General features: G+C 42.7%; 1 protein-coding gene across 1 annotated transcript in view; it reads left to right on the top strand.

The window, feature by feature from the left end:
• The window catches only part of Atxn10 (ataxin 10), a 144,113-nt gene that overhangs the window by 52,261 nt on the left and 78,366 nt on the right, over window positions 1–13,486 (top strand). The window contains exons 6-7 of the mRNA XM_026394290.2: window positions 3,699–3,779; window positions 10,333–10,498. Coding sequence (XP_026250075.2) covers window positions 3,699–3,779; window positions 10,333–10,498 — 247 coding nt within the window. The remainder of the gene's footprint in view (window positions 1–3,698; window positions 3,780–10,332; window positions 10,499–13,486) is intronic.

The following is a 13,486-nucleotide window of genomic DNA, read 5'->3' as shown; positions in this document are numbered from 1 at the left end:
AGGAAGGGTGGCTGGGGTGGGCCTGTGTGTGGTGCTTTTGCCCAGGGCCTTGCATGGGGAGCCTTTGGGAATCCTAGTGCCCTGGTGTTAGTTCATTTAGTTTTTTTTTTTTTTTTTTTAGCTTATGGCGTTTTTCTTTTAGTGGAAGAAGCATGATCACTGAACCAGACTGCTGTTTTTCTCTGTTAATGCTGCTCACATTTAACCCAGTGAAAATGTTATTTGACTCTTAACAGGGGAAGGAGGTGGTTTTTTGCCGCAGCCTCATAAGCTCTGTGCACACTGCTAGGTTAAGAGCTGAGACTGAGACTCCCTAGATCTCGAGCACAGGAGAGAAAGACACAGCTAAGTCCAGGATCACTTAACTTCTTCATTTAATCAGTGAAATATAAAAAATATTTTCTAGCTTCTTGCAGTCAGTGAAATCACGTGAAGAGTATAGTTTTGACATTGCATGCCTGTATGTGTATGAAGATAACAGACAGCTACAATTTTAAAAAACTTCCCCTGAAACACTGACTTAAGAAGCCACACAGGGAGCATGCCTCATCCGGGGCAGGCCTTCTGCACTACAGGCCCTTGCCCTGGAAGTGGAAGGAGGATGGGAAGGGGGTTGTGGAGGAGGAAAAGACATCTGCACTACATGGTTCACCTGTGACCTGACTTGTGTACAGTAATCCTTCCAAAGCGTAGTGAAGACTGCATTTTAGTGATAAGATTTTGACTTTGACTTTGGACGATCTGAATCATTGTATCACTGAGTTGCTGTGACGGAGAGGTATTTACTGTATCTGGCTTGGGAAGAGAATAAAGACTTTTTATTAAATTATCTTGGAGAAATGATTGAACTCTGTGTGACGAGAAGTAGCGACTCTGAAGACTAACCTTCCTGAGTTCTCTGCATCTCTGTATCGCCTCCTGGAATCCACAGGGCCAGGTCCCTCTGAATGCTGCTTCTCCCAGTGTGTGCCAACACCTTCTCTCTTCAGCAGGAAGTTCAAGAAATAGAGCTGAGCCTGAGATTACTTTTTCCTGTACATTGCTTAAATTATATAGTTTCTGGATAGATAATGCACGCATGTGGTTCAAATATCAATGCCTCTCTGCCCTCCCAGCCATTCACCATCCCTTGATCAGTCAGCGCTTCCTTCTTTCCTGTCCCCATGGTACATATTTGATGTCCTTCCATATTGTTATATAAAGTCCTCTCACTTTTTTCTTCTTCCCTTGGACCAGTGTACTAGGGTTTCTTTCCCTTGGTCTCTTTGTTGATGGGCATCTCTGGTTTCCATGACCACAGGGGTGCTGCAGTGAACACTCTGTTCCTACAGGTCACATTATGTGTGTGCAGGTGTGATCATGGGGCAAGTGCACGAGCACACCTGCCAGGTCAAAGGAAAGTGCTTTTAGGTTTCTGAAAACCCCTCCTAGTGTCCCTTTGTGGAAGCCTCAGCCCCATTTGCTCTCTTTCCCACATCATTGCTTACAGAATGTTAGCAGTCTTACATAGTTTTGGATCTGCCAGTCCTGCTGAGGTTTAAAATGGTATTTGTGAGCTGGGCTTGGTGGCCCATGCCTATAATCCCAGTGGCTTGGGGGGCTGAGGCAGGAGGATCTCAAGTACAAAACCAGCTTCAGCAATTTAGTGAGGTCCTAAGCAACTTAGTGAGACCTGTGACTAATAAAATACAAAATAGCTCTGGGGATGTGGCTCAGTGGTCAAGTACCCTTGGGTTCAGTCCCTGGTACAAAAAAAAAAAAAAAAAAGCATCAGAATTTGTGCGATAAAAGCAAAAACGGTGTTTAGGAAAGTTTATAACTTCCTGACTTCCTGTCTTACCTCAGGTCACTGATTCTAGGCCTTCCTTTGTTTCACTTGTCTGGAATCAGAGATCTGAGATTGTACATTCAGAAGGGAGAAAAAGAAGAGCACAGTAAACCCTGAACAAAAGAGAAGGAAAGAATAAAAGTCAGGACAGAAATTAGTGACATAGAAAGCAGAAAAGTGTAGAAGTGGATTCTTGCAAAAGTTGGTTAAGAAGAAAGAGGACATTCCTTGCAGATGCCATGAGAGCAGGTGTGGCTGCCACCTCCATCTTGATCTGCCCAGGCCTTCATTGAGGCGACTTGTCCAGTGGAAACCTCTCTGAAGGCAGAGCCTGGTGCCCTAGGCCTCCTGGTCCCCTCCCTCTGGGGCCCCTAGTGGTATTTTGCTGCCTGTGCTCCCTGAGCCCACTGCTCTTCCTACCCTCTTGCTGTTTTTCCAGGTCCTCTTTGTCCCCCTCTCATGTGACCACTTGCCCCTCTTCTCCCAGGGATTCACCACTTCCCCTTCTCTGGTCTTCTCCCCTTCCTTCCCCAACCCTGCTGCTTCTGTAAGCCACCGTGTGTGCCTGCCTGTGGCACTTAACACTTTCTTCTGTCATTGTCTGTCTGTGTGTAGGTCTTTCTGCATGGTTTGGAGAATATTTTTGGAAGTAAGGCTTGTGATATAGCCCTAGCCTAGTAGTACTTAGAGTATTGTGTTTTTGAATGAATGTTCTTATAGGAAAATGTTTTGATTTCCAAGTGAGTGAATGATGAATGGGCTTTAGGATTTGGGTCTTGTGGTGAGCCTGGCTTTGAGTGCATGGATTCCTGCTGATGCAGCTTGGTGTCCTAGTTGATATAAGTGCTGGTCACAGTGTGCTGCAGAGGGTACTTTGTGAAATTTTTGATTATTGTTAGAAATATTGTACATCAAAGTGACCAGCCACTTTAAAGGCTATAGAAGAAATATAGTACCTGTTTATATTTTAGTTTATTTTTTTAGTGGTGCTAGGGATTGAACCCTGAGTCTTGTGTGTGCTAGGCCATCCGAGCCACATGCCCAGCTCTGGATTCTGTTTTTACCTGAAGGCTGATGTGTTGTGTAGTCCCCGTGCTTCACTTGGGTATCATACTGCATGACATTACTGTATTATTTTATTTGTTAACAAGTGATTAAACTGTAATGTATTTAAACTATATTTTATAGGCAACTCTTTTTACTGTAACCTTGGTCATAAACAGTGCATTCCTTAGTTCTTAAATCTTTTCCTCAGATGCCCTCAGGTAAATACAACCTAGAATTTATAATACCATTCAATCTTTTTAGATGTCACAGTGGTACTTTGAAGAAATATGCCTATATTCTTTGCCTGGGGCTTTCGTAATTGGTCCGCGGGTTCAGAGGAGTCTGCTCCTTGGCAGTGAGGGAGTCTTCCTGATGACTTGAGAGCTCCTCAGGGTGGAGGACCAAGCGGAAGCATCTCTGCTGTGTTGGCATATCTTTAGATAGAAGCAGAACATGACGGTTTCTCTAGTTTTAGAGCACCAAGCTTTTGACTGAAACAATGCAAAATGCTTTCTGTCTATTCCTGAGCTTATAGTGAAATTTCATGATTTTTTACAGCAAGAGTTTTCCTTTCTCAGCTTAGATAAAACCTGTGGTAAGCCCTTTCTTCTAGTTCAATCAGTTTGAATTATTTCAGTAAAGTTTTCAGTTGGAGACAGTAGTTTAAGGAGTATTTTTCCTTTTTTAGCTGTTAATGTGAGCCTTCTGAAGCATTTGGGATTATAGCAGAATAAAGAATTCTATGAAAGGAAGTGCTTATAAGGTCAACAAGACCAGTCTGTTTTACTATTCTAGTAACCGAACTTTCCCCCTTTTCTCTTAGGTTCTTGATCATTACGGATCACTTTCTGAAAAGCCCGGAATTGGTGCAAGCCATGTATGCCAAACTGAGCAATCAAGAAAGGTAACCCCAAAACCAGTGTGGTTTGAGTATTTAGCATTCCATATGGTGCGTCCTGCTGCCGGACTGAGAAGCTGTGTGGTTTCCTGGTTGGCACAGACCTCTAAGTACATGCTTCTGTGTTGGTGCTGGTTTTAAATTGCTTGGCTGACATTATAGCTTGACCACAGTAGGCAGTGATTTACGTAGAATTGCAGGATTCAGGTTGGTGCCATTATGCAGTAAAAGAATATTTAAAAAAACAGAAAACACTTCAAGAACAAAATGTTATGCTTGTGCCTTAATTTTATAATAGTGATTTATGCAACTGTGTATTATATAGATGTGCATTTGACATGTGCTCATTTGTTTATATCATGATCTGATTATATGGAATATGCTCTGCTAGGTTTATAGTTTTTTTTTGGTTTTAATTGTCGATGGAGTTTTATTTTATTTATTTATATGTGGTGCTGAGAATCGAACCCAGTGCCTTACACATGCTAGGCAAGTGCTCTGCCACTGAGCTACAACCCAGCCCCTAGGTTTATAGTTTTTGATAAGTAATTCAGATGAAAAGAAAATTGTATCTGCCTGGGGCCCTTGGCTGCTGTAGAACCTGGTGCTGAGACCTTGGTTCAGGCCTCCTTGTGACAGCAGTCCTTCATATGGCTGCAGTGGGGACTTTTTGCCTTGTTCGGATTCAGTTTCTTGACTTGTAAAATAAGAGGTTTGAAGAAAATAATTTGCAGGACATTTTCTGTTCCAATAGTATGTGTCTTAGAAGTATTGCCTTAGTGTTTTCAGAAATCACAGATCTAATGATCAAAAACTTAAATATTTTACAACTTTTTAAAATCATAAACAAAGTCTTTATAATTGCATTGGTTTTGGAATTATTACTATGTATGTTCCAGTATTTAAGCTTTACACACTTTGTAGGTTTTTGCTAAGTAAAAAGTCTTCAACAATAAAGAAAAGTTCATGCTTGTAAAATCAGTTTAAATACCAGTTTTATAAATTTGGTTCTCCCACCCTCACTGCTACCATATACATGCATTCATCGAAGAAAAATAATAATTTATATTGTTTTGACCTAAAATAAATGTATAATATTTAGTACTAATATTTGCTAATTGCTTTGTAGTAGGGAACACCTGAATATAAGGAGAATGCACAGCTTAATTGTAGTTTAATGTTCAAATTTCTATCTTCCATGTTCCTGCCAAATTTTATATACTTATATATAGTTTTTTAAATGTGTATCACATTGTATGTGTGTGTGTGTGTGTGTGTGTGCGTGTGCGTGTGTGTGTGCACTTGATCACTGAGCCACATTCCTAGCCCTTTTTATGTTTTATTTTGAGACAGGGTCTCACCAAGTTGCTTAGGGCCTCACTAAGTTTCTGAGGCTGGCTTTGAACTTGTGATCCTCCTGCCTCATCCTCCTGAGTCACTAGGATTATAGGTGTGTGCCACTGTGCCAACCAAATTATATTATTAAACTAATCCATTGCAGAACTAAATTGGATGATAAACTAATGACTTGTTGTTGTCACTCAAGGAACACCCACCTGTAGCAGGTGCTTCCTTGTCCATGCCAGGTTCTGCTCTTGAGTCTCTAGTGTGTTCTCTTCCAGCTGTGTGCTGCTATCTCATCATATCATTGTCAGGCACTGTGTCCCTGCTTGCTCGTGGTGCACTGCCATTAGGTCATTGGTGCTTGAGGACAAGGACTTGATCTCTCTTGTTTTTTGGTGACCACATGTCCAGTCAGTCCTGGGCACATAGCAGGTGCTCAAAAAAAGGTTTGTTTTTTTTTTTTTTTTTTTTTTTTACATTGAAGGCATGAGTGAATGAATGAATGAATGTTTTTACTCCTCCACGAAAGGCTTATCTAGTGGCCTGGTTAATGTAATACCATCTGCCAAGCTGGAGACCTCAACTATCCTCAGCCCTTCTCCTGACCTTTCCGTTTCACACCGGTCAGTGAGCTGCATCAGCTGTACCATCTCAGTGTGTTGACAAATTCTTTCCTTCCTGCCACAGCCTTAGTTGCTTTTGTGATGTCCTTGATGCACACACTGTGTTTAGCTTGTCACTCATCCCTTGGTGGGCACGTCCTTATCTAGTGACTAGCTGTCATTTTATAGCTGTCCACTAAAGTGACAGTCTGGGGTGTGCAAGTCTAGCCTGATGAGTAAGGCAAGAAAATGTCAGATCACCTACCCATATTTATCATTATCAGAAATTGAGTAAGTTTTAATGCCTAGATTGAGTCTTAGTAGACACATAGTTTCTAGTTAAATTACAGATGTTGGAAGTATGTCATGTGAATTTTTTTATTGGTCAAAAAACCTATTAAGGGGCTGGGATTGTGGCTCAGTAGTAGATTGCTTGCCTAGTACGTGCAAGGCCCTGGGTTCGATCCTCAGCACCACATAAAATAAAATAAAATGAAGATATTGTGTCCAACTTCAACTAAAAAAAATAAAATAAAATATTTTTTAAAAAACCTATTAAGTCAAAGCATGTTGTTGCCTGATGGATTGTCCCTGTGGAGATTCTGTGAGTTTCTGTGTGTTCTGAATGCCGAGGCACCACAGTTACCTGGCATCTGATATCAAGATATCACTGCTGTTTTGTAGCATTTCGTATGTAGGTGGTAATAATATTGCCGTTCTGGAGTAACTGTGTCAGTTAAAAACAGGTTTGTAGCTCTTGGTCTTAGGGAGGCAGCAGAGATTTCCTCTCTGTCCATGTGTTCCTTTGTGCCCAGGGCAGGAAAGGTTGGGACTCAGAGGAGGCACATCAGGGTTGCTTCAGGATGGAAGTTGGGGGAAGGATCTGCTATTCTTGGGCCCCAGACAATAAGTTACAGCACTTTTAGGAATAATGAGAGTTTAAAGTGATATTCTAGGATTAGATCTTGGTCTTCCCCAAAATGCTTATTTTATACACAAATATGTGGTTTAATCAGAAATTTAACATTTAGTCGATCACATTCTAAATGTAAGAAAGGTCACTGAGAACCAGTTCATCTTTGTTCTGTCTTTTGTGCTACTGCGTAGTAACTGCTTTTTCTATGAATACATTACCGTTGAAAACATTTATACTTTTCCCTTACATTTGTATATAGTGCTTGTTAACGTAGGTCAGGGATGTTCCTTCCTTCCTTCCTTCCTTCCTTCCTTCCTTCCTTCCTTCCTTCCTTCCTTCCTTCCTTCCTTCCCTCCTTCCTTCCCTCCCTCCCTCCCTCCCTCCCTCCCTCCCTCCTCCTTCCTTCCTTCCTTCCTTCCTTCCTTCCTTCCTTCCTTCCTTCCTTCCTTCCTTCCTTCCTTATCTTTATTTATTTTATTTATTTTTATGTGGTGCTGAGGATCGAACCCAGGGCCTCATATGTGCGAGGCAAGTGCTCTGCTTCTGAACTATAACCCCAGCCCCGGTCAGGGATTTTTCTAAACACTTGACAGATGTTAATAAAACTCTCATTCACCCTAGAAGATTTGTACTGCTGCTGTACCTGCCTAGTTGATGTGGGCACTGGGGAGGAGTCCTATGTGGCTGCACCAGCTTGCAGGGGACAGGCGGCAGCCTAGGCTTCATGCAGCTGGTCTGACTCCAGTCCCTGTCAGTAACGGTAGCATGATGCTGCCTCAGGGAAGTCCACTATGGTCAAATGACATTCATGTTATAGTGAGGAATTTAAAACACTCATCAGCTCACAGGGTAAGGACCTATAAATCACTTACTTTTAACATTTTTAAGAGAAGATGACCTTTCTCTCCTAGGGTTTATTTCTCCTGAATGTCCATCAGTCCACGTACTTCGCTAACACCCACATGGCAAGTGTGACCCTTTGGGTGTTACGGTCAGTCGATCCACGGCTGCCTGTTGTTTCAGTGAGTGAGTGAAGAACTTGGATTTTAATAGCGTGGGCTTTATAGTTCACACCTGTGTGGCAGTGGGGCTTCACCAGATGGCAGCCTCAGCAAGACTCTTCTAAAAGCAGCAAGCAGAAGTTTTTTGGCTCAAGATTGGTACCTTTGTTTCTCGTGCCTTATAAATTACATATATACTCATGGGAGCAATGTATCATACTAGCAATTTTTTTTTGTAAATATATGTGATCACATAAGATTGAAGACAGTGGGGTCTAAATGCAGAAGGACATGCAAAAGGAAAAGACCAGGGGTAAAGGAAAGACACAGGCACCAAACCTCTCTATGGGTTTTTTTAAAAAGTATTTTTTAGTTAAAGATGGACACAGTACCTTTGTTTATTTATCTTTATGTGGTGCTGAGGATTGAACCCAGTGCCTTCCCCGTGCTAGGTGAGTACTCTGCCACTGAGCATAACCTCAGATTTCCCCTCACCCCGTGGTTTTAGTGAAAGCAAAATTGTATTACTTGATTTACTTCAGTGAGTTATGTTGAATGCCTAGTGTGAACAAGGCTCTGTCCTTGTTCTTGAGGGAGATGCCAGGGTGAACGTGCCCAGCCTTCGGTCATGCAGCCTCTCAGTGAACTACTGGAGACAACTGTGGGAAAAGTGAGCCAAAAAGTGAGCGTGTTGTTAACCATATTGGAAGACACGTCTGCGGAGGGGCCAGGGTGGGCGAGGAGCCCGGGTTGGGTACAGCGGTCCCTCAAGGCTTCTGTGTCAAGTGGATCTTGTGAGAGGTGCGCTCAGATCCTCCAAGGTCCTGCCAGTTCTGTGCCAACAAGCGGGCCCTCTCCATTGGCAGAAATGGCACAGCAAGAACAGGTGGAATCCTTGGGTGTGTTTGGAGAATACTGAAATCTGCACTTTGTGGAATAGAAGATATTCTCAAGAGAGCAGTGGGAGAGAGCACTGAGTGGGAGGTCAAGGCTGAGTTTTGTTTTGGTCACAGAGTTTTTCTGTTCATTCAACGAACATTTATCGAGTGCTGCTGAATACCCTGGACAGACCCCTGCCGCCACTGTGCTTGCTTTATGTGGGAGTGCAACGGAGCAAGGGAGCAAGCTGTGAACTCTGCCAGCAACTGAGGGGAGTTGTGGGTGGGGCCCCTCAGTGTCCAGAGAGCCCTGCAGAAACTTGAGTCCTGGGGCTGTGGGATAGCCTGGGACCCAAGGACAAGGAGCGTTGGGGCCAAGCTGAGTGGGTTGCTGGTAATTTCTACCAAGCAAATACTAACACCAGTTCTTTACAAACTTGACCAAAAAATAAATAAAAACAAAATCAACTCATTCTGCACAGCCAGCATTAATCTGATGCCAAGCAGGGTGTGGGGAGGCATCACAAAAAGAGAACTACGGACCAAAATGCCTGGCCGTCCTCCTGTGTGGGTTGGGGTTGGTCTGGCCTTATGGCCCAAGGATGGCCATTGTTTTTAAGATTATATATGAACAGGGGAGAGCAGAAGCATCTTGGCATTATCTCAAGAGAGGGACTATGTGTTTGCTTGTTTCAATTTTGATTAGTAGTTGCTATAAGAAAGCTGTGATTAGGGGGAGGTTTTTTTTTTTTTTTTTTTTTTTTTTAAAGATGTTGACGGACCTTTATTTTATTCATTTATTTATATGCGGTGCTAAGAATTGAACCCAGTGTCTCACACATGCAAGGCAAGCACTGTACCACTTAGCCACAACCCAACCTTAGAGGGAGTTTTGAACATTCTGGTCTATAAGTGATTTTTCCTGTTTTGACCATGTTGGCTCTATTTTACTTGAAGTAGTAGACAGTTTGTGTTATTCTTGGTAAGGAATTTTCACTGAAGTACATTTCCGCCCATTTACTAAACATTTTGGGTGCTCATTCTCTTTCTAGTTTAAAAATAAATGAGGATTATGCATATAATCCCAAATCAAAATGTGATTTTTCATCCAAGGTCCTTTTTGATCTATGTGGATAGATTAGCCTGTTGGCCATTAATTTTTCCTAAGATCATTGATTATTCAGTGGAGATCATTATTTGATTATTTAATTATTGCTATAAAGTGGCATAGGTTGGCCTTCAGAATTGTGTTTTGGTAAACAAAAATAATTAAACGCAGAAGAAAGCTGGGCTCTCAAGAAAGGCCATGGAGTGAGTGGGGAAAGCATGGGCCACTGGCTGCGGGGGTGCTGGCTCAGCTTCCCGGAGAGGTGACTCTGCTCGGGTTAGGTGACCTCACCGAACCTTTGCACCTTTGCACACCTTGGTATGAGGTGAATGACAGGACCTGCCTCCTCGAGCTTTCTGTGAGGATCCAGTGAGATCCTGTGTGTAGAATGCCTGTCTCGACTCTAAGTAACGGATAAATGTCAGCCCCTCCACCTGGCTGCTGTTCCCGTGGCTGTGTTCACAGAGCTTAAACTGACCATGTAGTGACAGGTATGAAAGGTGCGTTAGTCTTGCTTCCATAGCCAAGTTATAGCAGAGAAATCAAAATTTTGAAAAATAGGTAGTGGATGAAGGTTAGCTTTTATTCATAAAATTTTCCTAGACATTATAATAAAGTAAGGAATTTATAATAAAAATATCACCTTAAAGTTGTCTGTGTAGGTGTTTCTGGTGTGTTACAGTTTTGGTAGAGCTATTTTATGTTCACAGGGTCACACTGCTCGACCTCATGATAGCCAAGCTGGTGGGAGACGAGCCGTTGACCAAGGATGATGTGCCAGTGTTTCTGCGCCACGCCGAGTTGATTGCAAGCTCCTTTGTGGATCAGTGCAGGACTGTGCTGAAGCTGACCTCTGAGCAGCACACTGAGGACGAGGTAAGTGCCTCGGGTAAGGGAGTAAGCAGGCTTTCCGACCCAGTCACTCTTCTGGGAGAACTCACTCTGAGAAGCTTGGAAGGATGGCCTTGAGTCCTGTGCCTTATGCTGGGGTACTTAAAAAATGCAGATGAGGGAAAGCAGTGCCCTTGTTCCTGCAGGCAGAGTCAGTGACTTTCAAAGTGGCTTGCACATTTTTCAGGGCAGATAATGTCAGATCCATGTGTTCCTAGGTGGACATGTCAGTGGAGTTGTTCTGCCACCAGCTTGTGAGTTGGCTTTCTTCTGAATGGCAGCTTCGTGAGGGTAGGAGGTCATCGTCATGGTTCTGAATGTCCATAGTGGGCACTTAGCAAATATTTGCTGAATAAATAAGGAGTAGTAAGTACATTGTGAATATCTTTTGAAAACGTCATTACAAACATTCCAGGTAAAGAATTTCCCATAATTTATTTGACCAGATGCCTGTGGGTGGACATATAGGTTTGCTAGTTACTTCTACTTATGGTAAATGGTGCTGTCGTAGATGTCTTTACAGTTAATCTTTTCACATCACTAACTGACGTTACTAACCTGGGAGATCCTTGCAGTGCAGTTGCTAGGTATGCAGTATATACCTTTCAAACCTTTTGGTATCTATAACTATTTTCTACCTTCTAGAAAATTCACTTCTCCTAGCTATTGTGGGAGCTTTCCAGTTGTACCACCTGCTGCCCCTCTCGGCCACTCCAGGTGGCTTTCTTCCCTCCGGCCTACTCTTGAGCACTGGGCCTGGTCTCTGTGGAGGGTACAGGCCTAGCTGGCATCACTTCTGTTCCTGCCTCTTCACTGGAGAGTCTCTCTTTATATGTACCTATTCCTCCTTCCCTTTTGAGGTAAGGTTGGAATTGTTCTTTTTCTGGAAATCTGCTCAGTAGACAAAAGGAATGCTCTCTGCTACTGTCGCAGGGAGGACTCCATATGCAGTGGGCCAGAGAGCAGGCATCGGGCTCACCTTCTGTGAGACTGGAGCAGGCCAGACCTTCGTGCCACCAGGGCTGAAGCCAAAGGCAGAGGGATAGGAGAGGACTTTTTGGGTAACGGAAGTGCACACACTGCTGTGCACTTGTGGGTGAGATTTACTGCACCTGAGTTATACCTTAGTAGAGTTGATTTGAGTTTGAACATATTTGAAAAAACAAATGGTAAGTCTGTTGTGGCTGATTGGAATGGGCCAGTGGAGTGGAGTGACTGATGCTGGCAGTAGGCGGACAAGTAGGTGGAGGGATTGGAATCCAGAGAGGACCCCCACCACTGCCAGGGGCGAGCAGAGAGCACAGAAGTGGCACAGCCATCCCAGAGTGCTGTGTGCAGTGGTGCAGAGCCCTTAGCTCCTGTGGTCGGTGCCGCTGTGACGGTGACTGTTCTGCACGAGAGTGGGTTTTTCTGTGCCCGTGCTTTGGCTCAAAGCCACTCTGCTGTGGGTCTTCTCTGCTAGGTCACCCGATCAGGTTCTGGCTCATTGACCTTTTCTGTGGTAGAGAAGAGGGAGGTCCTTTCTCACTCTTTGCATTTGCTTTCTGGGGATAGATTTCCCTGTTTCCAGCAGGAGGAGCCGTGAGCTGTGCTTCAGAAAGTTTTAAAAATTTCTCTAGGAGACAGGAAGACATAACACTGCACTTGTTAAGTCACAGCTTTGGTCCATTCCCAGGACTTGTGTGGAAAGCATTTCAGTAGTGTAGTACGGAGTTACTTAGTGGGTTTTTTTTTTTTTTTTAAGGAAAATTTATGTTTTCCCCTTAAATAGTTGTTTCTCTAAGGTGGGAGGAATTATATGTTAATGGAGTAGGAAAAGCTGAGATAAGAAGTGCATCAATCTGCACACTCATGACTCGTGCAGATTAATGCACACTCGCTGTATTTCAAGATAGGTGCAAAAGTAAATAAATAAAGTAAATGCCACAGTAGTTCTTAAGAAGACCCCATGTGTGTGTTTAAAATAGTTCCCAGTGTAGTTGGCCTGGCCTGCACCAGCTTCTGAGTTGGGTACCACACACCGAGGATTTGAGCTAGGTGTCCATGGTTGGCTGGAAGTCACCTGTGGCGGAGGCATCTGTGCCCAAAAGTCAGTGAGAGCTACATCCAGGGCTCACTTCTCTCCCCTCTCAGCAAAGCCCACGCTCACCCATTGGTGGCACTCTTGCAGATGAGGTAGTCAATAAAGTTCTCATAATTCAGTGGCTGGAAAGTGAGAGTGAGAAGGGTCATATTAATTGTGTTTGTTTTTTAACTTATATACCTGGCCATAGAACCCGAAGTTTTGTGCACGTGTTCTTTTATAGAATTCATCTTGGGTTCTCATGTCAATGCGCCCACTCTTATTTCCAGGTTGGATACGTCTTGTCAGCTCCAGAATGCTTAATCTATAAGATCCGAGATTTAGTTTCCCACATCTTATTTATTGCTCATGAGCCTTGCCTTTCCTCTGAATGCTCAAAAAACATTTCTTTTAACTTCATATTTCCTTACATCTGTATGTGGTGAGAATTATTCTTAGTTTGTAGGGTTTTCATTCTTGGCTCTTGCATCTCCATATTAAATCATTTTACACAGTTGGCATTTAATGTATATTCATGGAATAAGTAAAAATAGTGTTGTTTTATTCCATTTTGATAAGGGCTTAAATTATTGCATTATGCAAATAATATTTTCTCTGTTGTGAAAAATTATTTAAGCTAGAGCAAAGTTAAGAAGTTTCCTTCCTTTTGCCTAGCCCCTGTTTTCTACAGAGCTATTTGCATGTATTTCTGTTTTTTTCCCTAAAGATATTTGTTGTATATACACACAACTACATGCTTTTTATTTCCTTTTTCACATTATTGCATATGATGTTCTTTAACTTGGTTTGTAACTTACTTGTGATAAAACCTATATATCTTTCCATCTTAACACTAATGCATTTGTTAATATTTGAATAGCATCTCACTATTTAGATGCACCATGATTTTT

This window comes from Urocitellus parryii, chromosome 5, assembly GCF_045843805.1.
Source record: "Urocitellus parryii isolate mUroPar1 chromosome 5, mUroPar1.hap1, whole genome shotgun sequence".
In the NCBI taxonomy this organism is placed as follows: domain Eukaryota; kingdom Metazoa; phylum Chordata; class Mammalia; order Rodentia; family Sciuridae; genus Urocitellus; species Urocitellus parryii.
Note: the sequence above shows the minus strand (reverse complement) of the source record. Positions and strands in the feature narration are given on the sequence as shown.